Source organism: Cervus canadensis, chromosome 6, assembly GCF_019320065.1.
Source record: "Cervus canadensis isolate Bull #8, Minnesota chromosome 6, ASM1932006v1, whole genome shotgun sequence".
In the NCBI taxonomy this organism is placed as follows: Eukaryota; Metazoa; Chordata; class Mammalia; order Artiodactyla; family Cervidae; genus Cervus; species Cervus canadensis.
This window is the reverse complement of record NC_057391.1, coordinates 23,821,094-23,845,428: the sequence shown is the minus strand read 5'-3', so window position 1 is coordinate 23,845,428 and position 24,335 is coordinate 23,821,094. Positions and strand designations below refer to the sequence as shown.

Sequence of the window (24,335 nt, the reverse complement as noted above, 5' to 3'; positions counted from 1 at the left end):
TAATGGGAATGCATTATCTGCAAGATTTTGTTTTCAAATACAAAGAAGGAGGTTAGGGGAGAAAGGGAAGGAAAAGTACTGAGAAGGAAAGAAAGGACAATTAAGCCTAGCGAGAGAGAGAAAAAGGAATCAGAAGTCAGAACATAGAAACATAGGCCTAAAGCATTTCAAAAAAGCAAAAAGCAAAACCCCATTTCAGCTACATTTTCCCAGGAAATGATTCTGCTACCAGGACCCAACCTGTCACACGGTAGGGGCCAGCTATGCCCTCTCAGCATCTGTTCTGACACTGGGGGCTCTGCTTCCCTGGTGACACCCACACTTTCATAAAGACAAGGGCCATGGGATTCATTACTCGCAGAGAAATGAGTAATGAAACTCAGCTGCAAAAGAGCTACCCCAGAGATGTAAGCCTCTACTTACAAGGTTGCCAAGTGTTCTTTACAAATGATTGTTACACCCTTTCCTCCAAACGTGTCGCCAGTCTGTTAGAACTTGATGTTTAACAATGACAGAGTTACCAACTAGCATAGGTTGATCTGACCTTGAATTAAGTACAAATAAATAATTGAATAGTTTGAAGTCTCTCAACTGAAAAGATAAGAACAGACCAGGCCCTCTAAAGCTTATGCATTGCCTGTGTCTGCTTTAGCTCAGTGTATGAGTAATCTGGCTCTCACAGGATTAAACTGTCATAGCTCAGATTTAGTGACCCCATAACCCGGCCCTTACTTGCCTATTACCCTTTTTTTTCTTACTACTCCCTATCTCTGACAACTCCAAAAAGATTCTAGATTCCCTAAGAAATACAACTGTGGAGTAATAGACCTGGCAGCTGCTGCTGCTGCTAAGTCACTTGAGTCGTGTCCGACTCTACGTGACCCCATAGATGGCAATCCACCAGGCTCCCCCGTCCCTGGGATTCTCCAGGCAAGAACACTGGAGTGGGTTGCCATTTCCTTCTCCAATGCATGAAAGTGAAAAGTGAAAGTGAAGTCACTCAGTCGTGTCCGACTCTTCGCAACCCCAAGAACTGCAGACTACCAAGCTCCTCGGTCCATGGGATTTTCCAGACAAGAGTACTGGAGTGGGGTGCCATTGCCTTCTCCGAATATACCTGGAAAGAAGCTTAAAGATTATCTATTTCGATCTCTTCAGTTTACAGATGAGGAAACTGATATAGAGGAACAGAACTTAATCAAATCCCCAGAATTAGGCGTCTCTATTTCCCTTCCTTCTCTTCTTTTGTCCTCTCATTTTAAAGACCCTCTGTCCATAGCAAATGAGGAGAAGCTAAACAAACAGTCCAGTTGTAAGAACTAAAAGGGGAAAGAATGATTTGTCTGAGTCAAAGTAATCTCTGTTCCTTCTGGGGACACAAAGAGGAAACAGACGGAACCCCAAGAGTCTTGATCCCTCCCTGGGAAATCTTTATCCATTTCTTTCTAGACTCTAAGGGAAATGGTTTCTCACCAATTAGGCTTCTTCTGATCTCCTTTTCCTTTTCTTTCAAGGCACAGAGGCAGCTGTTGAGTAAGGGCAGGTACAGCTTGAGTTATACACGTCATCCTTAAAGAAGACCTTAAGAGATGGAGAGGGAGGTGGGAGGGGGGATCGGGATGGGGAATACGTGTAAATCTATGGCTGATTCATATCAATGTATGACAAAACCCACTGAAAAAAAAATAAATAAAGGAAATCAGTTCTGAATAAAAAAATAAAAATAAAAAAAAATACACACACACACACACACAAGAGATGACCCCCCTACTCCCTCTACATTTAGGATAAAGTCTAGGATGAGTGTGAGATGAATGAAGTACTCACTTTGCAGGTACAAACTGTTAAAAGCCCAATAATCAAGATAAACAGTATTTTATTGCAACATTTAAAAATAAATTTAATGCATATGACACAAAAGAACCTATCTATGAGACAGAAACGAGCTTCACAGGTGGCGACAGTGGTAAGGAACCCATCTGCCAATGCAGGAGATGTAAGGGACAAGGGTTTGATCCCTGGGTCGGGAAGATCCCCTGGAGGAGGGCATGGCAACCCACTCCCTTTTCTTACCTGGAGAATCCCATGGTCAGAGGAGCCTGGTGAGTTACAGTCCTTAGGGTCACAAAGAGCCCGAAACAACTGAAGCGATTGAGCACTCACACATGAATCAGAAACAGACTCACAGACATAGAGAACAAATTAGTGGTTGCCAGAGGGAGGGGACAAGGAAGGGATGGATTGGGAGTTTGAGGTTAGCAGCTACAAGCTATTATATATATATATTTTTTTCCATTTATTTTTATTAGTTGGAGGCTAATTACTTTACAATACTGTAGTGTACAATATTGTCATATATTGACATGAATCCGCCATGGATTTACATGTATTCCCCATTCCGATCCCCCCTCCCACCTCCCTCTCCACCCGATTCCTCTGGGTCTTCCCAGTGCACCAGGCCCTTAGAATGTATAACAAAAAGGTCCAACAGTATCAGCTCAGTTGCTCAGTCATGTCCGGGTCTCTGCGACCCCATGGACTGCAGCACACCAGGCTTCCCTGTCCATTCCCAACTCCCGGAGCTTGCTCAAACTCATGTCCATCGAGTCAGTGATGCCATCCAACCATCTCATCCTCTGTCATCCCCTTCTCCTCCTGCCTTCAGTCTTTCCCAGAATCAGGGTCTTTTCCAAGGAGTCAGTTCTTCGCATCAGGTGGCCAAAGTATCGGAGCTTCAGCTTCAGCATCAGACTTCCAATGAATATTCAAGACTAATTTCCTTTAGGATTGACTGGTTTGATCTCCTCGCAGTCCAAGGGACTCTCCTATGGTACAGGGAATGATATTCAATATCCTAGGATAAACCTTAATAGGAAAGAATATATGTATAACTGAGTCACTTTTCTATACCGCAGAAAGGACCACAACATTGTAAATCAGCTATACTCCAATAAAAACAAAGAAACAAAGAAATAAATTTAATGCAAGATAAACCCTGCTGAACAAATATCAAAATTTTAAGTAACAGGATATGACCCTACACTGTTATAACTCATGCACCCCATCTCATCCTAAATCCAACCCTGTCAGAATGGGTCTTAATTTAAAATTCAGATATTTTGCTCATCAGAAATTTTTATATTGATCCTTAAAATTTTATTTGACTCTATGACTCTGGGGATTTTGGTGTTCCTCAAATTTTGGGTGTCAAATGAGTACCTTACTTCCCTTACCTAATTTCAGGCCTGCGTAAGATTCACTCTTTGTTCTCATCAAATGACCCACAGAAAAAGGAGAAGGAATTAAAACACATATAGAGTTTATGGTTTAATTCAGTAGATTTTTTTTTAATTGAATCAGAATAAAAAGATTCCAGCTCAGCAATAATGGAAGGATAAATGCATTTCACTCTAGGCATGGCCCCATGTCCACAGTGTGCAGGAAAACCAGCACCAGTGCCTCTGACAGAGGAGATGAGAGGACGGCAGACTCTGATGCTGGTCTCAGATTATTCAGGGTATCTCTGGATTTTAGACGGCCCCATGTCATCACAAGTGACAACAATAAACCCCTCTGTGGTGAAAACGCGGTAGTTGCAGGCAGGATATCTGGTACCTTCAATGAGCTTACAGACTGTCATTTTGAACTCGATTTCACTCAGGAAGCAGAGACCGGGGTGGTGGTTTTGGCAAGGCACCCTCCTGGGAGAATTGCAAACATTGTTGATATTTCGAGGCCTCTCATGGATGAAGAAATGCTCTTTTTTGCAGGTGTTGTTGGGTTCCTTGATGACTCTTTGTATGATCATGTGGTTGCAGTACCTTATCAGAATGTCACTCTGAGGGTAATCCACATGCAACTGCTCTAAAGTTGCTGCCACTGCATCCTCATCCAGCTCATTTTCCCAGAAGAGAAGCAGCAAGAAGATTATCACCATTAGTATCATCAGAGGTATGAGATCCTTCACATGTTTTGGCTTAATTCCTATAGAGGAAGAGAAGACAGCAAACACTGGAGAGTGATCAGATTCCACCAGCCCCATCCACTGACTTTCCCCCCTGTGCATGCCTGCTCAGTCACGTTCAACTCTTTTCGACCCCATGGACTGTAGCCCACCAGGCTTCTCTGTCCATGGAATTTTCCAAACAAGAATACTGGAATAGGTTGCCATTTTCTACTCCAGGGATCTTCCCGACCCAGGGACTTTCTCCCCTAGCCTTTGATATTTTAATAGCCTTCTCTCTGTTAATAAAAACCATGCTAACCCTGCAATGTTCAGCTAGAGGTACAGCTCCCCAGGAAAGCCCTTTCTGATCATTTCAGCTCTCAGGCTGGCATTGATCAGTTCTCTAATTATTCCTGGGTTTTGGTGGTGGTGGTGGTGGTCTCCATAGCTTCTTAATAGTTGGTATCTCATCACCTGTTTCTCCTGAATCCATCAGAGTGCTTAATACAAAGCAAAACATACCGAAGCTATTAAAAGTACCCCATATCTGATTGTTTTATTCCTATTACTAAACAACTTTCTCTCCCATAATTGTCTTAGCCTTGATCCTACCCAATTCCATGTGCTTTTTTAGCACTGTCTACTGATCCTTTCCTCCCAATTCCTCCCCAACCTCTCCTTCTGTCGATCTTACTTGGTTTTGTGCTAGACCCTCTCACCTTTGGTTTTTGCTGTAGCTCTCATAGACAACATATCCTTGTGATCATGGAACTCAGAAAGTCCTTTGTGTCTCACTGTTCCCAGACAATAACTGGTAGGGAGCCAGCTGAGTGTGGGCAGGTCCAAGTGGAAGGAGCAGAAAGGGAGGCGCCTGTAGGAGGGGAGTGTGCTTGGCTGCCTTCAGGAAGAGAAGTTACTTTCAGAGGGACAGTTGGGGAAGGCAGGTCCTGTTTGTGTCCTCATTAAACAAGCAGTGACTTTTCAAAACACTTATTAAAGTCCTCAGTCTAGTTATTTTCCAAATTTTCATCAGTCCTTACTACAAACTTGTGAAGTAGTTGTTATCTCCACTTCATTAATGAAGAAGTAAGTTGCAGAAAGTTTCAGGCAGAGATACGATATGGCAAAAATAATAAAAATCTCACCATCTCAATCCTTAAGCCTTGAATTCCAGTTTCAGCAAATTTCATTCCCATGTGGTGTCCAGGACAGGGCAGAAACAATTCCCGGACATTAACATGAGTCTTGATAAAGCCCTAGGCTCTCAGAGAGCATGGTAATGATTTCTGAACTCTGCTGAACTTATGAATCTCTGAGGCATTTTTAAATGCCACCTTGCGGCATTCTGCCTCAGTTAGTGTTGGGTAAAACCTGAGTGTTGAGTATATTAAGCGTTTCCCAGTGACTCTAATATGCAGCAAAATTTGAGAACCACTGAATTATAGTATACATTGGACACCTACATGGAAAATTAGTAGATAAGGGCTTAAGTAAAATAGTGGCTCAGGTATCGAGACAATAGAATTATTTTTGTTGCCAAAATCTTACAGTCTTTGATATAGGAATGGGAAAATGGACTTAATTTTGCTCTTTCTTGCTCTGAAATGATTTCTCTCTTGGAAAGACAGCTACATAGTCTCCTTTGTATGTATCTGTATATGTCTTTCTAAATGTCATGTCGAAAGCTATTTGGGGGTTAAAATTTGTCTAGGAGACAGTCCTGGAAAAGTCTTCAAAGAATGTGTCTCTTTCTATGCAATAAAAATAAAAGCATAATTCCAGACCATGAAGATGAACATGCAGGAGGTTTTTATTTACTTTCCCAAAATTTTCACTCTGGCTGTCCTTTCACAATTCAAATTGTCCTGTTTTGGTATGTGCTGCAAAAATGCCACAAAGATATAAGTGCATAATTAATTGTTTGTGAAATTTTCAATTAACAAATTTTGATTTGCACATCTTACAAAAACATTTCTGTTGTATAAAAAGAACTCTATCTATTTATTGTCACATGTTCACTGTTTCCTGCCAGGATTTCCAAGTTGCTAAAATATAGATGTGATACTAAGTTCACAGGCAAGGAATCAACTCTTGTTACAAAATTTATCCTCAACTAATGCAACTAGGCCTATCTCTTATTTCAGAGTATTACCCTTTCGCAATAGAGTTGAGGCTTGGTTTAAATGTTTTATAGTGCTGGCAGCCAAATGGAGAAAACATTTGTAATGCCTAAAACTAACCAAAGATTAACACCTAGACATAAGGAATTCCTTCTTTCAGTGGTTCAGTTCAGTCGCTCAGTCATGTCCAACTCTTTGCAACCCCATGGACTGCAGCACACCAGGTTTCCCTGTCCATTCCCAACTCCTGGAGCTTGCTCAAACTCATGTCCATCAAGTCGGTGATGCCATCCAACCATCTCATCCTCGGTCATCCCCTTCTCCCCCTGCCTTCAATCTTTCCCAGCATCAGGGTCTTTTCCAAGAAGTCAGTTCTTCGCATCAGGTGGCCAAAGTATTGGAGTTTCAGCTTCACCATCAGTCCTTCCAATGTATATTCAGGACTGATTTCCTTTATATCAACAATAAAAAGACACAAACACTCCAGAGGAGAAAAGATTGTCAAGAGTTATGAAAAGTCGATTTCAGAAGAGGAAGTCAATGCTTAACTGTGTTGGTAATCTAATAAATGGAAATTAACATAACCAAGATATAAGTGGTTTTTAACCACCAGATTATCAACAACTAGAATATCTAACATCAAGTGCTGGAAAAAATGTTAGTAGGCTTGAAAAATTGGTGTAGTGATATTGGAAAGTAATCTGGAAGTATTTGGTGAAATTATGAATGGGTATAATCTGAGACCGTGTAATCTTATCACGAGCATAGACTCCAACAGAGTTCTTCCAGATGGAATATGTGCAGGGATGTTCATCACAGCATGATAAGTGGCAGAAAAGAGCTAAAGGTAACTTAAATGTCCCGCATGACAGAAATGGACAGGTAGAGATGTTTTAGATACATAAAATAAAATAGTATATAACAGCTTCAAATAATGCACTAGTTTTACAAATAGCAACATGTATAGAACTCCAAAACATGGTGCTGGGTGAAAAAAAAATCACTGCCAGTTGATTTAAATTGAAAACATGCATGCTCCAAAATAATATATTTTCCAAGGATATACAATATCTAAATAGGATGGAAGAATGTGGATTACATCCTCTAAGACAGATGCCCATGAGAATGAGAGAAATAGAAGCAAGGATAAGGGATAAAAAGGAAAAATAATAAAATTGAATAAAACCAGAGAGGCTGTAAACAGAATATGATCAACTTAGTTCTGAAGAGGGAAGGGAGGGAAGAAGAAAAGAGGGAAAGAAGGAAGGATGGAGATGGAAGGGGAAGAGGAGAAGAAGGAGGCAGGAAGGAAGAGGGGGGCAGGGAGGAGGAAGAGGGGAGAAAGAAGGGAAGGGATTATCAGATGATCGCGCTCAACCTAAAGTTCCCACCACTCTCCCTTTGCTAAGTCTCAGGTCTATCTCAGAAGACTGCAGGAGGCAGATAGTTGCTGGAAACTAATATCAGAGCCAGGATGTAAAACAACGTAAGTAATTCCTCTCATGACTCATCCTGTCAAATTAATGAGCTCTACTCCAGGACAGCTAGAAACTGACCCACGTCCCACATTGTCTGTGACAAGGCAGTGGCCTCAAAGGGACAGTAGAGGAAGCAAGCACTTACTCTGGATGCCTTCAGCTGCCATGTATGAAGTTTGGCTGTGTAGAGGCCACCAGTGGAGAGAACGCATGGAGGGAGAGAAATGAGCAAAGACCTCCAGCTGCTTCACCTCCCTCAGGAAACTGTGGAGCTTATTCATGTCCCACAGATGTGGTTGGCTACCCTTGCAAGACTTCTGCAGTTGCCCAATGCCTCGCTCACCTTAAAGCCATGTAGCAGATTGGATTTCTCCCCAAAATGACCACAGTATATTTCTATCCCACAGTCTCTTCCAGAACCTTACCACTCCCTTACCAAGATGTAGAGTCTCTGTCCTTTCCTGAGAATAAGGGTGGGCTTCTGTGCCTGCTCCCATCATGTAGCATCACGTGACCTCTCAGCCGAGGTCACAAGCTTCCACTGGGCCGTGGTTCTCCGAGGATGTTGACTCTGGGTGTCCTGCAGAAAGAAGTCTGACTGTTGAGACCACACGGGGGGAGGCCATACAGCGAGAGAGATGCCCAGACTGCTCCACCCGTTTCAGTTCCCTGTGCATGAAACCACATACAGAACCTCAAGCAAGAACTGCCTAGTGAAGTTCAACCTCCAGATTTAGGATTGAATGAGTGTTGTTGTTTTTGGCCACCATGTGGGATGATCTGTGAAGCAGCAATTGACAGGCAGACTAAAGATCTCACCATTCTGCCAAATCTCCCCAAGCAAATCCAATTGCACCAACTTTTAGCAAATAGTACTATAGACACCACTGAAGTTTTCTTGGATATAGAGATGCCCAGGATGTTTTCCCCCCGCAGGATCCAAGAACGTTCCAGACAGACCTAGGCTCACTTGCTCTCTCCTGCAGAGGAAACGTGATGGAACAGACGTTTGGAGGTTGCTTTGACTTTCCCTGGGAGTATGGGAACCCTCCCTGGGTGCAGGGCCTCAGTTGTCACACAAACAATAATGCAAAACTAGTTTTTAAAATCTCCATCTGCTGTAAAACTATCAAAGTTCCCTTTTAACTCCCCCATCTCTCTCCATCTCTGACTTGAGAGCCTCACTTCTCCATGGTGCCAGCTCTTCTGTGTCTCCTGGATTCCACCTGTCCCTCTGCCCCCACCTTCCCATCAGTACCTTGTAACCAAATCAAGACCCCTCCCAATGGATACGTGTATATGTATGGCTGAGTCCCTTCACTGTTCACCTAAAACTATCACAGCTGTTAATTGGCTGTACCCCAATACAAAATTAAAAGTTTTTTTAAAATAAACAAATAAATAAAAATTTGAGGTAAGTCTGATGAATCATATTTTTTTAATCAGGTTTCCCAGGTGGCGCTAGTGGTAAAGAACCCGCCTACCACTGCTGCAGACATCAGAGACACAGGTTCCATCCCTGGGAGAAGGGTAAGGAAACCCACTCTGGTATTCTTGCCATAGACAGAGGAGCCTGGAGTGCTATAGTCCATAGGGTCACAAAGAGGTGGACATGACTGAAACGACTTAGCACACACGCATGGGTAATTTACTGCTGTACACCAAAGTGATTCAGTTATACGCATGTACACATTCCTTTTTACATTCTTTTCCATTAAGTCTGATGAAGTAAGTGAAAAGTTATGTGATGAAATACAAAGTATGATTTCATTTTTGTGAAAACAAATATGTTCTTGAATGTTCTTCAAAAATGCCTGGCAAGATATCAGCGGGGGAAAAAAAGGCCCTTCCTGATAATTGATTCACTTAAAAAATCAGTGCAGGATTGTAAGTAATAAATATTTTGCTGCCTAACAGGTATAGATCTTATTCTACAAACTTAGGCAAGAAAATTTGCATCACCTTATTGCTTCTATATCAAATTAAAGTTAATTCTAAGTCTTCTGTCTTACTAATCTGGGGAGAAATTCAATGTGGTTGTTATTATGGCTTTTTTCCTCCCAGGGATCCAGGGGCATCTAGAAACATCTATCAGCCAATAGCACTAACCAGGAGACAAACATTCTTATCAACTTCCCTTAAAAAACTCCTTGAGTACAGGGTTCACACTCAGAATTCTTGACTCTTGGTTGTGCTAAGACTTAGTTTCCTCAGTCACTGTTTATATGGTCACTGTTTATATATTTTTGTCACCTATTATAAGGAAATTTTATCATTCACATGTGATTTGTCTACCTGTGCCAGACACTATTTTAGACACTAGGGACATATCAGTGAAAAGACAAAGATCACTATTCCCCTCTGAGTCTGAATCAATCCTTAATATGAAAATTTATAATTAAAATATAAGAGCTGCACATTATTTCGGGGTAGCCAAATATCTTTCATGTAATAAAGGAAAGTTCTTCTTTAGAGAAGAAGAATAACCAATACAAACCTAGACAGCATATTAAAAACCAAAGACATCTCTTTGCCAACAAAGGTCTATATAGTCAAAGCTATGGTTTTCCCAGTAGTCATGTATGGACATGAGAGTTGGACCATTAAGAAGGCTGAGTGCTGAAGAATTGATGCTTTCTAATTATAGCGCTGGAGAAGACTCTTGAGAGTCCTTTGGACTGCAAAAAGATCCAACCAGTCAATCCTAAAGGAAATCAGTCCTGGATATTCATTGGAAGAACTGATGCTGAAGCTGAAACTCCAATACTTTGGCCACCTGATGTGAAGAGTTGACTCATTGGAAAAGACCCTGATGCTGGGAGGGATTGGGGGCAGGAGGAGAAGGGGACAACAGAGGATGAGATGGTTAAATAGCATCGCTGACTCAATGGACATAAATTTGAGCAAGCTCTGGGAGATGGTGAAGGACAGGGAAGCCTGGCGTGCTGCAGTTCATGGGATTCCAAAGAGTTGGACACCACTCAGTAACTAAACAAGAACAATAACTAATGGAAATGAAAAGAATGACAAAATCAGTGGGAGCTGATAAGAGCCACATTAGTGACAAATTCACACCCCATCCATATCTGTTCTAGCTGTGTTTTCTGTATAGGTCGGGGGTCTCCTGCCTGGGGTGTTTGCTCTGGCCACCCCCTCTGCCGGATCCCCGATGTCTGTCCGTCACAGACGCTCTGCTCACTCACTCTCCTTCCCTCAAGTCTGCCAGTGAGGCCCACGCAGACCAACCCACCTGAAATTCTAGCCCACACATGCCTGACCCACACTCACATGTTCTACTTTTTTCTTTTCTATTTCATTTATACCCTCTAATATATTATGTAATTTACATTTTTATTTTGATTGTTGTTATGATCAGTTTGCTGCCACTTACAAGCAGGCTCCATGTCAGGAGTACTCTGAACAAGCTCCCCTCAGGAAGGAAAACATTTCCAACTCCTTGGCCCCTCCCCTGGATTTGACTCACAACCGTTAAAACAGCGTGTTGTGGAGTAGCACCAAGGGCTGGTGCTTAAACGCCCTCCAATAAAGAACCCGGGAAGCTTGTCTCAGGAGTGCTAAGAACGGAGTGCCGGATGAAGGAGGCATGAGGCCTGGAGGACACTTTTTGCTCACCTTACTGACTGGATGAGCTTAAGCCGCTGTGTGTATGTTCTGAACCATTCTGGACTCTGGAAACTCAGAATTCCTGTGGATTCTGAGGAATTGTCTGTACAGAGTGGGGCCTTGGGGCCAATGCCCTTGGAGACTGTTTACAGTACTGTATTTGTCTTTGACAAATGAAGTTTATTGAAAGAAAAACAGTTTATTAATACATACATATTTGTATATAGCCCTTGGACCTACTGATAGGGGAAAGAGATCAAAGATATATAAGTATCAGTCCTGAATATTCGTTGGAAGGACTGAAGCTGAAACTCCAATACTTTGACCATCTGATGAAAAGAACTGACTCACTGGAAATGACCCTGATGCTGGGAAAGATTGAAGGCAGGTGGAGAAGGGGACGACAGAGGATGAGCTGGCTGGATGGCATCACTGTCTCGATGGACATGAGTTTGAGCAAGCTTCGGGAGTTGTTGATGGACAGGGAAGCCTGACATGCTGCAGTCCAGAATGCAAAGAGTAGGACACGACTGAGCGACTGAACTGAACTGAACTGAACTGATATATATAGAGAGAGATGTAAGCTTTAGAAGAAAACTTTTGAACAACTTACTATAATTAGTATATTTGTTAGAATATATTTATTGATTCTAAATACTACTAATCAGCCAAGGCCCTTTCCTATTCCAAGTATCCTTTTTGGAATATCCTTTATTAATTTTGTTAGCTTATGTGCAAATCCCTAGACTTTGTGTAAGTCCTAATACACAACTTGTTTTGAGGGAAAAAAAGAGTCTAAAAAGATCACCTTTACACACTTCCCAAATGGCTGCTAATGACAGAAAGCTCAAAGTAATAGTAGTCTAAACAAAATGAATGTTTATTTCTTGTGTAAATAAAGTGAAGTCATTCAGTCGTGTCTGACTCTTTGTGACCCATGGCCTGTAGTTGGCCCAGCTCTATAGGATTTTCCAGGCAAGATACTGGACTGGGTTGTAATTTCCTGACCCAGGGATCGAACCTGGGTCTCCCACATTTCAGGCAGACTCTTTACCATCTGAGCCACCAGGAGAAAGCCTTAGGTAGTTAGCCTACAATTGGTGAGGTGTTCCAAAATGGTGGTTCTTCTCTCTCATTGTGTGGGTTCTGCGTCATGGTCCCGAAGGCTGCCCTGTCACAACTTTCCAGTCTGCAGTCCAGCCAGCCAGCAGGGAGAAGAAAGGCAGGGAAGGGGCTTGCACTGCCTTCTGAGGACACATCCCAAAGTCTGGCACACTATTTCCAGTTATATCTCATCAGCAATAGCTTGGTCAGACCCAACTGCAAGGGACACTGGGAAACTTAGGGTTTATTCTGGGTGGGCATGTGCCCAGCTAAAATTCTGGCTCCCTATTACTACAAGAGAAGGAGAGGAGAAACACTGGAAGGACTTCCCTGATGGTTCAGTGGTTAAGACTCCATGCTCACAATGCAGGGAGCACGGGTTTAATTCCTAGCTGGGAAACTAATATCCCACATGCCACCTAATGTGAGCAAAACACCAAACAAAAAACACTGGAGGGCCACCTTGCCTTCAGGCAAATGTCCTTCTGTAAAATGTTAATGAGTGAACTTCAAGAAAAAAGTTTCACGATCTAAAGTTAGAGGAAACACTTCATTATATCCCTTCCTTTGCATTCACGAGATTCACAGAGCGTGAGGTTCTGAGAAGCTCAGCTTTAGAGAAGCTTGACTAGTTTCATTTAATTCAAGATTTTTCAAATTGATTTGAGCTTGGAGCTTTATTTGAGGGACACTACTATTAGCAGTCAAAGCAACAGGGTTCTGTGAAAGATCACTTGGGGAAAAAGTACATGGGATGAGGAGACATAGATGGCAAGCTAGGAGCCAGGCATCTGAGTGGTAACAAAGGAAATAATAAGCCAAAGGGAATGTAACCTAAATAGACCCAATATTTTAGATTTGGGAGATTGCCCTCCCTTGTATAGCAATAATCCAAGCTCCATGCTTCATCACTATTAGAATTCTAGCTCCCTTCTGCAACTGTTCAAGATCTCTGGGGAGCGCTTTAATCTCCTGTGCAAAACAGATGCTCTGGTTTTCTTCTTGGTTCATCCCTGGCTTCTCAAAGTGCTTCTCCATGGGGCTGCAGCTGTTTCTGGCCTGTTTCACCCTTCTCCCAAAGCCTGGACACAGACCTGCCCTATATTCACTAATACACACAAAACACAAGGATATGGAGTTTAACAGACTTCCTGAACATTTTTAATTACAAAAGAGAAAAAAATACCTTAACCCTGATTCGTACATCTGCTAGTCCTGCCATCCGTCAGCAGGCCCTTCACCAGGTGTCCTTTTCAAATTGTCCTTTTTCTTGGCCACTCTGATATGGGGTATGCTTACTCCCCTCATCATCCCATACTTTATATGTCCTCTTCCTCAAGTGCTGGGCCTCCATGCCTATTCACAGCAGTGACCACAGAGTTTCAAAGGAGCTCGGCCTGAGGGGTGCTCATTACTCCATAAGAAGAGGCAAGGGGCCCCCTTGAAGATGTATCTTCTGAGTACTTTACCATAAAACTGAGGAAACACAAATTGCCCATGCCAAAGAATGGGAATGGAAGGAAGGTGGGGAGCATATTGTGGAAGGGGATGACCTCACAGTCAGTCCTCAACCACTCCTTAATCTACCACTTCCTGGCTCCCACAGATTAAAAAAAAAAAAGAGGTGCAGGTGGTGGTTTCTAAGTGAAACCCATCAGAGTCCCTTGGCTACTGATGAAAAATACAGAAACCTGGGCTTTACCCTAGACCCATAGAATCAAAATCTCTGGAGATGAGGCCCTGGATTCTGCATGTGTAATTAGTAGCCCATCACTGGTGATTATAATGCTCCCTGATATTTAAGGATCACCACACTAGATGAGCCTCGAGTTGGTAAACAGTATCATAATTTGTAGAGTGGCACCCACCCCACAGTTAAGCTGAGTTTTCCATTATGATGTGGATTACTCAACACCCTAATAGGAAACCATGATGTCTAGGTCACTTTTCCTCATTCAGAGCTTCCACAAGGCACAGGGTATGCACTTGTCTCACATCACACGACTCAGCCTGCTCCTCAGAATGCTTCTTCCCTGGATCCTGGGAAGACCTATGTCAGAACAGACCATTGGAGGAAAAAGGATTCATCTGTATTTCTCAGTTAGAGGCCTTAACTACTCGTGTTCAAGACAGTTCATAGGGATCCTAGAGATAAACTGGGGAGATCTGAGTTCTACCAGGGAGGGAGAGTCCAGGGTCAGGTAGGGAGGAAGGGAGTAGTAAGAACGTGTGTGTGTGCCTTGGAAGTGGGGGTGACTGACAGAGAAAGAGTTGTGAATACCTTGAATTTAGGAAGCTTGCTTAAAGCAGAAAGTACTCCTCACCCCCACTCTCCACCATTCTCTAGCTCTCTCTCCCTATTTCTTCATCACCTAGATGTCCACCTTTTAGCACTACTCTTAAGACAGAAGGTGGGAAGTACTTCTGAGTTGGGATCTGTTTTCTTTCTTCACTGTTCATTTTCACCAAGCAGCCCTCCCAAACCATTTTCACCTACTACTCTGATGGGGACAACAGTCAGATGATAGATAGCTCAAGCTTCTTTCTAACCTTGGAAGTGGAGTTCGCAATTTCTGCTGGTTCCCACAAACTCTTAGGCGTTTGACATAAGCCCACCTATCAAGCAATATCTCTTGACTGCCAAGCAAAGGGCATGGGACTTTATCAGTTCCTCCAGGAATTTTATGAATTAACCACTTTCATCGTATCCTTGAGTGCCAGACAAAGCTTTCCTCCCAGCTTCCTGTACACAACTTAGCAGTAGTGACTACTATGTGGTGTGGCAGAGAATGTATTTGGCACACAATGCAGTGTGCTTCTGGAGAGCCCGAACAATGTATTTGCTTGCTCTAGCACACTGCCTGGTACCCACAGGAGGTCAAAAAACGTTATGGAATGGATGAAAGATTTCAGATCTTTTTCTTCTTCTGTATCACTTCTCAGAGTCACAGTTCCTTCATCTCTAAAATAGAGGTGGTAGAAAAGAATAAAGGAAGAATTTGGCTATAAGGTCAACAAAGGTTGTCCGGCCTCTCCAGACGTTCTTGTGCAATAAGACTCTTTCCACATCACTCATTATTAGAGAAATGCAAATCAAAACCACAATGAGGTACCATTTCATGCCAGTCAGAATGGCTGCTATCCAAAAGTCTACAAGCAATAAATGCTGGAGAGGGTGTGGAGAAAAGGGAACCCTCTTACACTGTTGGTGGGAATGCAAACTAGTACAGCCGCTATGGAGAAGACTGTGGAGATTCCTTAAAAAACTGGAAATAGAACTGCCATATGACCCAGCAATCCCACTCCTGGGCATACACACTGAGGAAACCAGATCTGAAAGAGACATGTGTACCCCAATGTTCATCGCAGCACTGTTTATAATAGCCAGGACATGGAAGCAACCTAGGTGTCCATTGGCAGTTAAATGAATAAGAAAGCTGTGGTACATATACACAATGGAATATTACTCAGCCATTAAAAAGAATACATTCAAGTCAGTTCTAATGAGGTGGATGAAACTGGAGCCCATTATACAGAGTGAAGTAAGCCAGAAAGAAAAACACCAATTCAGTATACTAACACATATATATGGAATTAAGAAAGATGGTAACAATAACCCTATATGTAAGACAGAAAAAGAGACACAGATCTATAGAACAGACTTTTGAACTCTGTGGGAGAAGGTGAGGGTGGGATGAGCTGAGAGAATAGCATTGAAACATGAATATTATCAATTGTGAAACAGATCGCCAGTCCAGGTTTGATGCATGAGACAAGTGCTCAGGGCTGGTGCACTAGGATGACCCAGAGGGAAGGGATGGGGAGGGAGCTGGGAGGGGGGTTCAGGATGGGAAACACATGTAAATCCATGGCTGATTCATGTCAATGTATGTCAAAAACCACTACAATAATGTAAAGTAATTAGTCTCCAACTAATATAAATAAATGGGGGGGGGGGGGAAGCAGGACAAGCATGCTAAAAAAGAAAAAAAAAAAAGACTCTTTCCATAAATCTCAAGCACTGTGACTTCAAAGAAGAAAGCAAGCAAAATAAATGAAGAAGAAAAGAGGGGGGTGGGGTGGTGGAAGAGATACCAACAGCCTCCTCTGAACAATAAGTGTATGAACCACAGGGTATGGAGGGAAGCAGAGGAGAGTGGACCGTACAAAGTATATTCCTCAAGTCATCCTCCACAGTCCTATTAACCCTTTAGAGGGTAGTGTGGCCGAGCGGTCTAAGGCTCTGGATTAAGGCTCCAGTCTCTTCGGGGGTGTAGGTTCGAATCCCACCACTGCCAAGTGTTCAAACACTCACTTTTGCAAATAAAGGCTCTGAACTACATTTAAATGGCCCTGAAAGCTATTCTCTTAAGATGAGGATTCTCTGGCCACCACTTCTATTTCGCTCCACGCTGGGGGAGTAGCCACGTGTTTTCTGCCTCCCTGGCTGGAGTCAGGGTGCTACATGTGCGTGTGTGCTCAGTGTTCGACTCCATGCGCGCCTCCTCTTTCCTGTCTGGAGTCTCCTCCAGGCAATAATACTGGAGTGGGTTGCCTTGCCTTTCTGGAGGGGATCTTCCCAATCCAGGGATCAAACCTGCATCGCTTACAGTTTCCTGCATTGGCAGGCAGGATCTTTACCAGGAGTGCCACCTGAGGAGTCAGGGTGAGCTGTGCAGAAATAGGGGGCTAGATCCCGGGCAACAGTCCCAAAAGTGGGGAGCAGAACGCTGATTCAGAAGTGAGATGGAATAGCCTGTGAAATGGCTTAGGGAATTGGCATTCTGGCATAAATATATCTCCCTAAGTCAAAAACACTATTGCCAAAAAAAAAAAAAAAAAAAGCATGAAGCCACCCCTATTCTGGAAGGGTTGATTGACTACCTTCGGCAACCACAAAGCTGTTTCCTAGATAAGCTGTTACTGGCAGGATTCAAGCCAGTAGGAATACAGGAAGGCGTTCATTCAATACCTTCACAAGCCTTTGGGCCCTCTTCCAGCTGCCCTCCCACTACCTCACCCGTCTCCATCCAGGTGAGTTAGACTGGAGCTTGCCTATGGCCAAAAACAAGCTGCTGCTGATTTGGGCAGGACATGTTCTGAGTCAGAGGCTATCAACCTCTCAGCCTTGCAGCTACAGCCCCAGGCTATGCACACAGGCAGTGGGAGGGACTGTACTCCCTTGGGGGCAAACCAATTTTTTTTTTTGGTAATTTTACTTGCATTCTCGAAATGACAGCCACCAAGTGGTAGGCCAGGGGAGGTCAGGTTGAGGGGAGATTGCCCTAACTGAATCTAATTGCTACTTGGTAAGCCTTTCTGTTTCCCACTTCTGAGAAAGTTTTGACCATAATGTACCTGACTCCTCATGTGTGTCCCCAGGCTGAGCCCTGAACAGTTTCCTTTGAGTCCACATTGAGGAAGGAGCATTAATCCTCTACAGCACCTCCAAGCACGTTCATACCTTTCCTACCACTCCCATCTCTGCTGTCCTCTGGGAAGTCAATTTCAGTTTCCCTGAAAATCAGATAAGATTCCTTCAAATGATGATTTCCTGACCCCAATCATTATTAAGGCCTAAAAGAACCCAGATGCAATTTTTTTAAAAAGTGAAAGTGAAGTCACTCAGTCGTGTCTGACTCTTTTCGACCCCATGGACTGTAGCCTACCAGGCTCCTCTGTCCATGGGATTTTCCAGGCAAGAGTACTGGAGTGGGTTGCCGTTTCCTTCTCCACATTATACATAAATAAACAAAACCAAAAATAAAGCCAACCACCAACAAAAAGAAAAAGAAAAACACCCTCCCTTTTCAGAGGCCTACAGCTAGGGCAAAATGAGCAGTGGCCTGGGAGTCATGAAAGCTGTGTTCCTCTCTTTACACTGGCTTTGCCACTCAATAGTTCTGTGACCCTGAGCTTAATTCCACGGGCCTCACTGACCTCCTCTGAAGTGGCTGGGAGCTGGCAGAGTTGGCAGAATGCACGAGAGAAAAACAATGAACAACTTTAGAGTTGATAAAACACATTCATCCGTAAACCTCCCTGACGTGGGGCTCTGGGCTTGCTTATTAGAAAGCTGACACAGGGGTTCTCCATGGCTTTTTGTCAGCCCTACTATACCGCAGTAATCTTTTGAAAACACAAATTTAGTTCTGTGCCTGTGCTCTCCACCACCCCCCGCCCCCCGACCTAAACTGTATCAGTGACTTTTCTTAAGTCTTAAAATAATGACCATAGTCCTTACCTCTGCCTACCAGGCCACACAAAGGCGCCTCACCCCAAACCACTCTCCCTGTCTCCCTAACCCTCCTTAAACTCCCCTTTTTAGATCCCTGAACTCATCAGGGTTCCTCTCAACTCAAGATTTTAACATCTAGTTCCTGCATATGTTCCTTATTCCATTCGCCTCTCCCCATTCTCCTTTCCTTAGGCCAGCCTGCCCAGAAGCCCCAGCCGAAATGAACAGTCTCTGTTTTGCTTGCATCACACTCGTACTTTTCCTTTATGGTCTTTATCACTAATATATTAAATTACTGTAATTCTCAGTTTTTGAAAAATTATTTGATTGTTTCATGAGGGTAGAAGCCACATCTGTCTGGTTCCCTGAAGTAACCTCTGTTCCAAGCACAGAGCCTGGAATAATGCAAATGTTCAGCAAATGTTTGCTCAATAAATACTCTTTAAATACAGACTGAACGGAAAAATCCAAGAGTGCATGTCCTAAAAGAACCAGATTTCACCCTTAAAAATAGTATCAAAAGGCTATCCTTGGCAAAATTTAACAGTCCATTTTGATACTTTTTGGTGGGACCCTGTAGCCCCATATGGACATAAGATCAGAAAGATCAATAAAAGAAAAGAAAAATGTTGATTCACCTCTACTTGAAGATTTTAAATCTTTGATTGTCACTCTGAACCTTCATCTTCAGTTAAAGAAACAACTCAAGAGTTTTGCTAATGGGTGATAGCTCTATTTTCTGCTTTCCCTGTATATCCATGGGATGCCATGTACTTTAATAAGTAGTTCAGCTTAACCCCACCAACACCATCTCCCTGGACAGTAATATAACTTTTTCCCCTGTAAGATACACCTCCATATAATGCACACGGAAGATTCAGCAAAAAGTAATGAGGTCCTTGAAAATTAATTTTTAATCTGAAAGCTACTGCTGTTTAGTCGCTGAGTCATGTCCGACTCTTTGCAACTCTGTGGACAGCGGTGCTCCAAGCTTCCCTGTCCTTCATTATCTCCCAGAGTTTGCTCAAACTCATGTCCATTGAGTCGGTGATGCCATCCAGACTTCTCATCCTCTGTTGCCCCCTTCTCCTGCCCGCAATTTTTCCAACATCAGGGTCTCTTCCAATGAATCGGCTCTCTGCATCAGGTGGCCAGAGTGTTAGTGCTTCAGCTTCAGCGTCACTCCTTCCAGTGAATATTCAGGGTTGACTTCTTTTAGAATTGATTGGTTTGTGTGGATCACAACAAACTGTGGAAAATTCTTAAAGAAATGGGAATACCAGACCACCTTACGTGCCACCTGAGAAACCCATGTGCAGGTCAAGAAGCAGCAGTTAGAACTGGACATGGAATAATGGACTGGTTCAAAATTTGGAAAGAAGTATGACAAGACTGTATACTGTCACCCTGCTTATTTAACTTAGATGCAGAGTACATCATGCGAAATGCCAGGCTGCATGAATCATAAGCTGGGATCAAGATTGCAGGGAGAAATATCAACAACCTCAGATATGTAGATAATATCCCTCTAATGGCAGAAAACAGAGGAACTAAAATGTCTCTTGATAAAGGTGAAAGAGGAGAGTGAAAAAGCTAGCTTAAAATTCAACATTCAAAAAACTAAGATCATGGCATCTGGTCCCATCACTTCATAGGACATAGATGCGGAAAAAGTAGAAGCAGTGACAGATTTTCTTTTCTTGGGCTCCAAAATCACTGCGGATGGTGACTACAGCCGTGAAATTAAAAGACACTTGCTCCTTGGAAGGAAAGCTGTGACAAACCTAGACAACATATTAAAAAGCAGAGATATCACTTCACCAACAAATGTCGGTATAGTCAAAGCTATGGTTTTTCCAGGAATCATGTACGGATGTGAGAGTTGGACCATAAAGAAGCCCGAGCACCTGAAGAAATGATGCTTTAGAATTGATGCTTTCAAATTGTGGTGCTAGAGAAGACTCTTGAGAGTCCCCATAGGTTTTTGCACTGCAGTAGGATTTTAGACTGCAAGGAGATTAAATCAATCATCTCCAAGACCCTAATGGAAAAACTCATGGTAATATTTGGTCTGTCCACAAGGGGGCAGATTTCAACTGGTGGTCATAGCCCCTGAGAACAGTCACTTTGCCTATTAATACCTATCTTGAGAGCATCAACAGGTTTTCACTTCTTGTTTTAAATACTCCTCCCAGCATTCTCCCTACATGTGAGCACTGTTTCCTTGACTCACAGTCACAGATCGCTTATCATGAAACCTGGTCAAGTGAAGTTGATAAAGTCCCATTGGATTATACAGCTTCTTTTCTTTCGTTTTTCTCATCCTCTGCAACCTCCCTTTTATGGACTTTTGTTCTTATTAAGTCCATTATTTTACAGACTCTAACAGAATGGCCCTGCTAAATGCAACCCTACAGTGTGACCTCAAAACACCATGTGGTTCAGAATTTGCCCAAGCAGCTCTGTACTTCAGCAGCTCTGCCCGGGGAGAGCTTGCTACAGAAGTCGGTGGCACTGAGGCACAGTTTACAGCTGTGAGGGCCTCCTTTGTGCCTTTCCTTATGTCCAGTTGGGAGAACCTTTCAACGCTTCTGGAAAGCATTTGCAGGTCCATACCGTGACCGAGGAGAGCTGCCAAAGAATATATTTCAGAAAGCCCACTCTCAGGCTTTCTTAGAAGATGGCACATGCATAGGATACCCGACACTGCAAGAGCCCTCTGTTCAAGCTCCCAAAACCTCCATGCTCCTTATTCCCTTCGGCATCCAGAATCAGGGATTCCTTTTTCTTTTTTAAAATATTCTTTAATGTGGGCCACTTTTAAAGTTTTTGTTGAATTTGTTATAATATTGCTTCTGTTTTATGTTTTGGGTTCTTTTTTTTTTTTGGCCCGAGGCATGTGGGAATTTTGCTACCTGACCAGGGATTGGACCACCTTCCCTTGCACTGGGGCCGCAAGGTCTTAACCAGGGACTGCCAGGGAAGTCCCCAGGGATTCCTTTTTGATTTAAAATAATCCACACAGGGAATTCCATGGTGATCTGGCAGTTAGGACCTTGCTCTGTGGTTAAAAATAAATAAAATAAAACAATTCACACACTTTATTAAACAAATATTTCTTGAGTATCTATTAGGTGCTAAGAACTGTTTCAGCCTCTGGAATAGGAGACTTTGGCAGTGAAAACAACAAATACAATGCCCTGTCCTCACGGAGCTTCCATTCTAGTGGTTGAAGAAGGAGAATTAAACAACAGCAGGAGCACCAGCAAAAGTTAGGTGCTGGTCCGTGCAAAGAATGTAGTTACAGTAGAGACAGAGGAGCAGAGAGCAAAGGGGGTGGGTGCTATTTCATACAGAGGTCGCTCTGATAACATCTGAGCAGAGATCTTAAAAGCAGGATTGAGCCATGCAGATATGAAGGAGATAAGATTCAAAGCAGAGAGAAGAGCATTTGCAAAGGCACTGGGGTGGGTATTTCTGAGAACCACTATAGGCTAATGTGGTTGGAACACAGCTGACAATGGGAGAGACAGTGGGAGATGAGGTCAAAAAAGTGAGAGGAGTCTGAGAAATGGCAGAGTCGTGTAGAGATTTTTGAAGTCATGGCAAGGAGTTTTGATAAAATGTGAAATGAAACAAAGATGCATCAAAGGATTTTAAGCAGAGCAATAATCTGCTCTCTCCAAGGTTTTAATCCCCTTCATGGATTGCAGCTGTGTCATGGTGAGGGGGCTTGCATAACTTAATAAAGCTATGAACCATGCTCTGCAGGACCACCCAAGATGGACGGGCCATAGTGAAGAGTTTCGACAAATCATGGTCCACTGGAGGAGGAAATGGCAACCCACTCCAGTATTCTTGCCTGGAGATCTACATGAACAGTTTGAGAAGGCAAAAAGATATGACACCAGAAGATGAGCGCCCCCCCCCCAGGTTGGAATGTGTCCAATATGCTACTGGGATGAGATGGCTAAATAGCGTCACCAACTCAATGGATATGAATTTGAGCAAACTCCAGGAGATAGTGGAGGACAGAGGAGCCTGGCTTGCTGCAGTCCATGGGGTCACAAAGAGTCGACATGACATAGCAACTGAAAAACAACAACAAAGGTTTTAATAGGATCGTTCTCTCTGTTAACACAAGTTCGTGTGCCTGACTCACTGTGAGGTGAAACAAACTGAAATATGGGAGTTTGGAGCAAGAGAAAAGTTTATTGCAGGGCCATGGAAGGAGACGAAGTGGCTCAGACTCTAAATTGTCTAAGCTCCAGAAGGGTTTCAGGAAAGCATTTTGGGTTTTGACCACACAGTGCGGTATATGGGATCTTAGTTCCCTGACCAGGGACTGAACCGTGACCCCTGAGTGGAAGCATAGAATCTTAACTACTGGACCATGAGGGAAGTTCCTAAACAAAGCATTTTTAAAAGCCAGGTGAGGGAAAGAGTCATAGGGTATGTGATCAGCTCTTGCACATTTCTCTGATTGGCTGATGGTGAGGCAACAGGCATTGTCATAGGGGTTAACAGTATCAGTCCTTAGGCTCCAGGAGGCTGGGGTCTATGTGCTCATGGTCATCGAGTAGTTAACATCTTCCATTTGGTTGGGGCGGGGATGGTTCATAACTGTAAAACAACTCTGAAAATACTATGCATCAAATACTGTTATCTAGGTACTCCAGAGAAGAGTTAAGGCAGAGAATATGAGAGAAGGCATGTTCTGGGAAGGCCCCATAGGGTCCTTCTTGTTTACATCTATACTGCATTGAGAGTATACACAAGGGCCAACCAGAGAGGCCTGCTGATGGGCTATTGTAATAGCGCAGGGGCGAGGTGGTGGTGTCTTGGGGTACAGAGGTGGTGGAGGTGGTGAAAAATGTTTAGACTCTGGAAATATTCTAAAGGTACAGACAATATTAATTGTTACAGGATTGAATATAGGTCACAAGAGAAAGCACTAAACAATGATTCCAAGATCATTTGTTTTACTGTTCTTCCAAATGTCTTAAGAGGTACTAGAAGTTAAATACTCAGGAAAATAATTAACAGTGAAGTAAAAATTACTTATGGTTTCTAGGTCTTGTTCATCAGGTGAGTCAGAGTGCATCTGACTGAAATAAGGGGATGTGAACACTGCATATCCAGCAGATGGGGAGCGAGTAGGATGAAGGTCATGAACTGAGAGTCTAGCCTTTGTGTAGAGGATGAGAGTTACCACCCCTCCCACCCCATATCCCAGAGAAAAGATTGTACTCAGAACTAAACTTAAGGAGTGAAGAGGAAGTACCAGCTGGAAAAGGGTGATTCTGAGGCAGGTGGAATGGATGCAGGATGCCTAGTTGCTAGGATACTGGGCGTGGTCTCTAGCTGTGGCCTGTAGAGCAACTAGGTAGCATCTGTAACTCCCAGGCCAACCTTAATTACATTTGAAGATCTGTTATGAAATGACCATCCTCAAAGACTTTGGTTTAATTGGTTTGGGGTTGGACCCCCAGTGAATGATGAAACAGATTTATAGGTTGAGGCTAATTTGCAGGCATGTATGAGCACCCCTGTCAAGAAGTTCCTTCCCAGGGTGCTACTCTACCAGAAACTCCCACACGCCTACTAACACACCCAAGGGCCCTGGAATGTTAGGTTTGAATGAGGGAGGGAGTCCAGGCTTTCTGGGACAAGACGCGTGGTCACACTTGTTGAGCTGTGGCGGCCCCAGTACCCAGTGTGGGCCACAGGCTTAGCGCCTAGGAAAATTTCCACCTCCCTAAGTTCTGAAGGAACACTTCCTGTTTAATAACAAGACTACAAAAGAGAAATGATATTTGACGTTA

At 43.2% G+C, this 24,335-nt stretch overlaps 1 protein-coding gene and 1 non-coding gene across 4 annotated transcripts in view; one reads left to right on the top strand and one right to left on the bottom strand.

Annotated features, from left to right (window-relative positions):
* Positions 1 to 3,326: 3,326 nt before the first annotated feature.
* The window catches only part of RNASE12 (ribonuclease A family member 12 (inactive)), a 24,758-nt gene continuing 3,749 nt past the window's right edge, over positions 3,327 to 24,335 (bottom strand). For all 3 annotated transcript variants that reach the window (XM_043471338.1, XM_043471336.1, XM_043471337.1), the window contains 3 exons: positions 7,981 to 8,124; positions 4,666 to 4,844; positions 3,327 to 3,984 (listed from right to left, as the gene is read on the bottom strand). In XM_043471338.1, coding sequence (XP_043327273.1) covers positions 3,509 to 3,984; positions 4,666 to 4,844; positions 7,981 to 8,051 — 726 coding nt within the window. In that variant the 5' untranslated portion in view covers positions 8,052 to 8,124 and the 3' untranslated portion in view covers positions 3,327 to 3,508. The remainder of the gene's footprint in view (positions 3,985 to 4,665; positions 4,845 to 7,980; positions 8,125 to 24,335) is intronic.
* Positions 16,489 to 16,570, top strand: TRNAL-AAG. Its single transcript has one exon. It is a non-coding gene; the product is annotated as a tRNA-Leu (tRNA).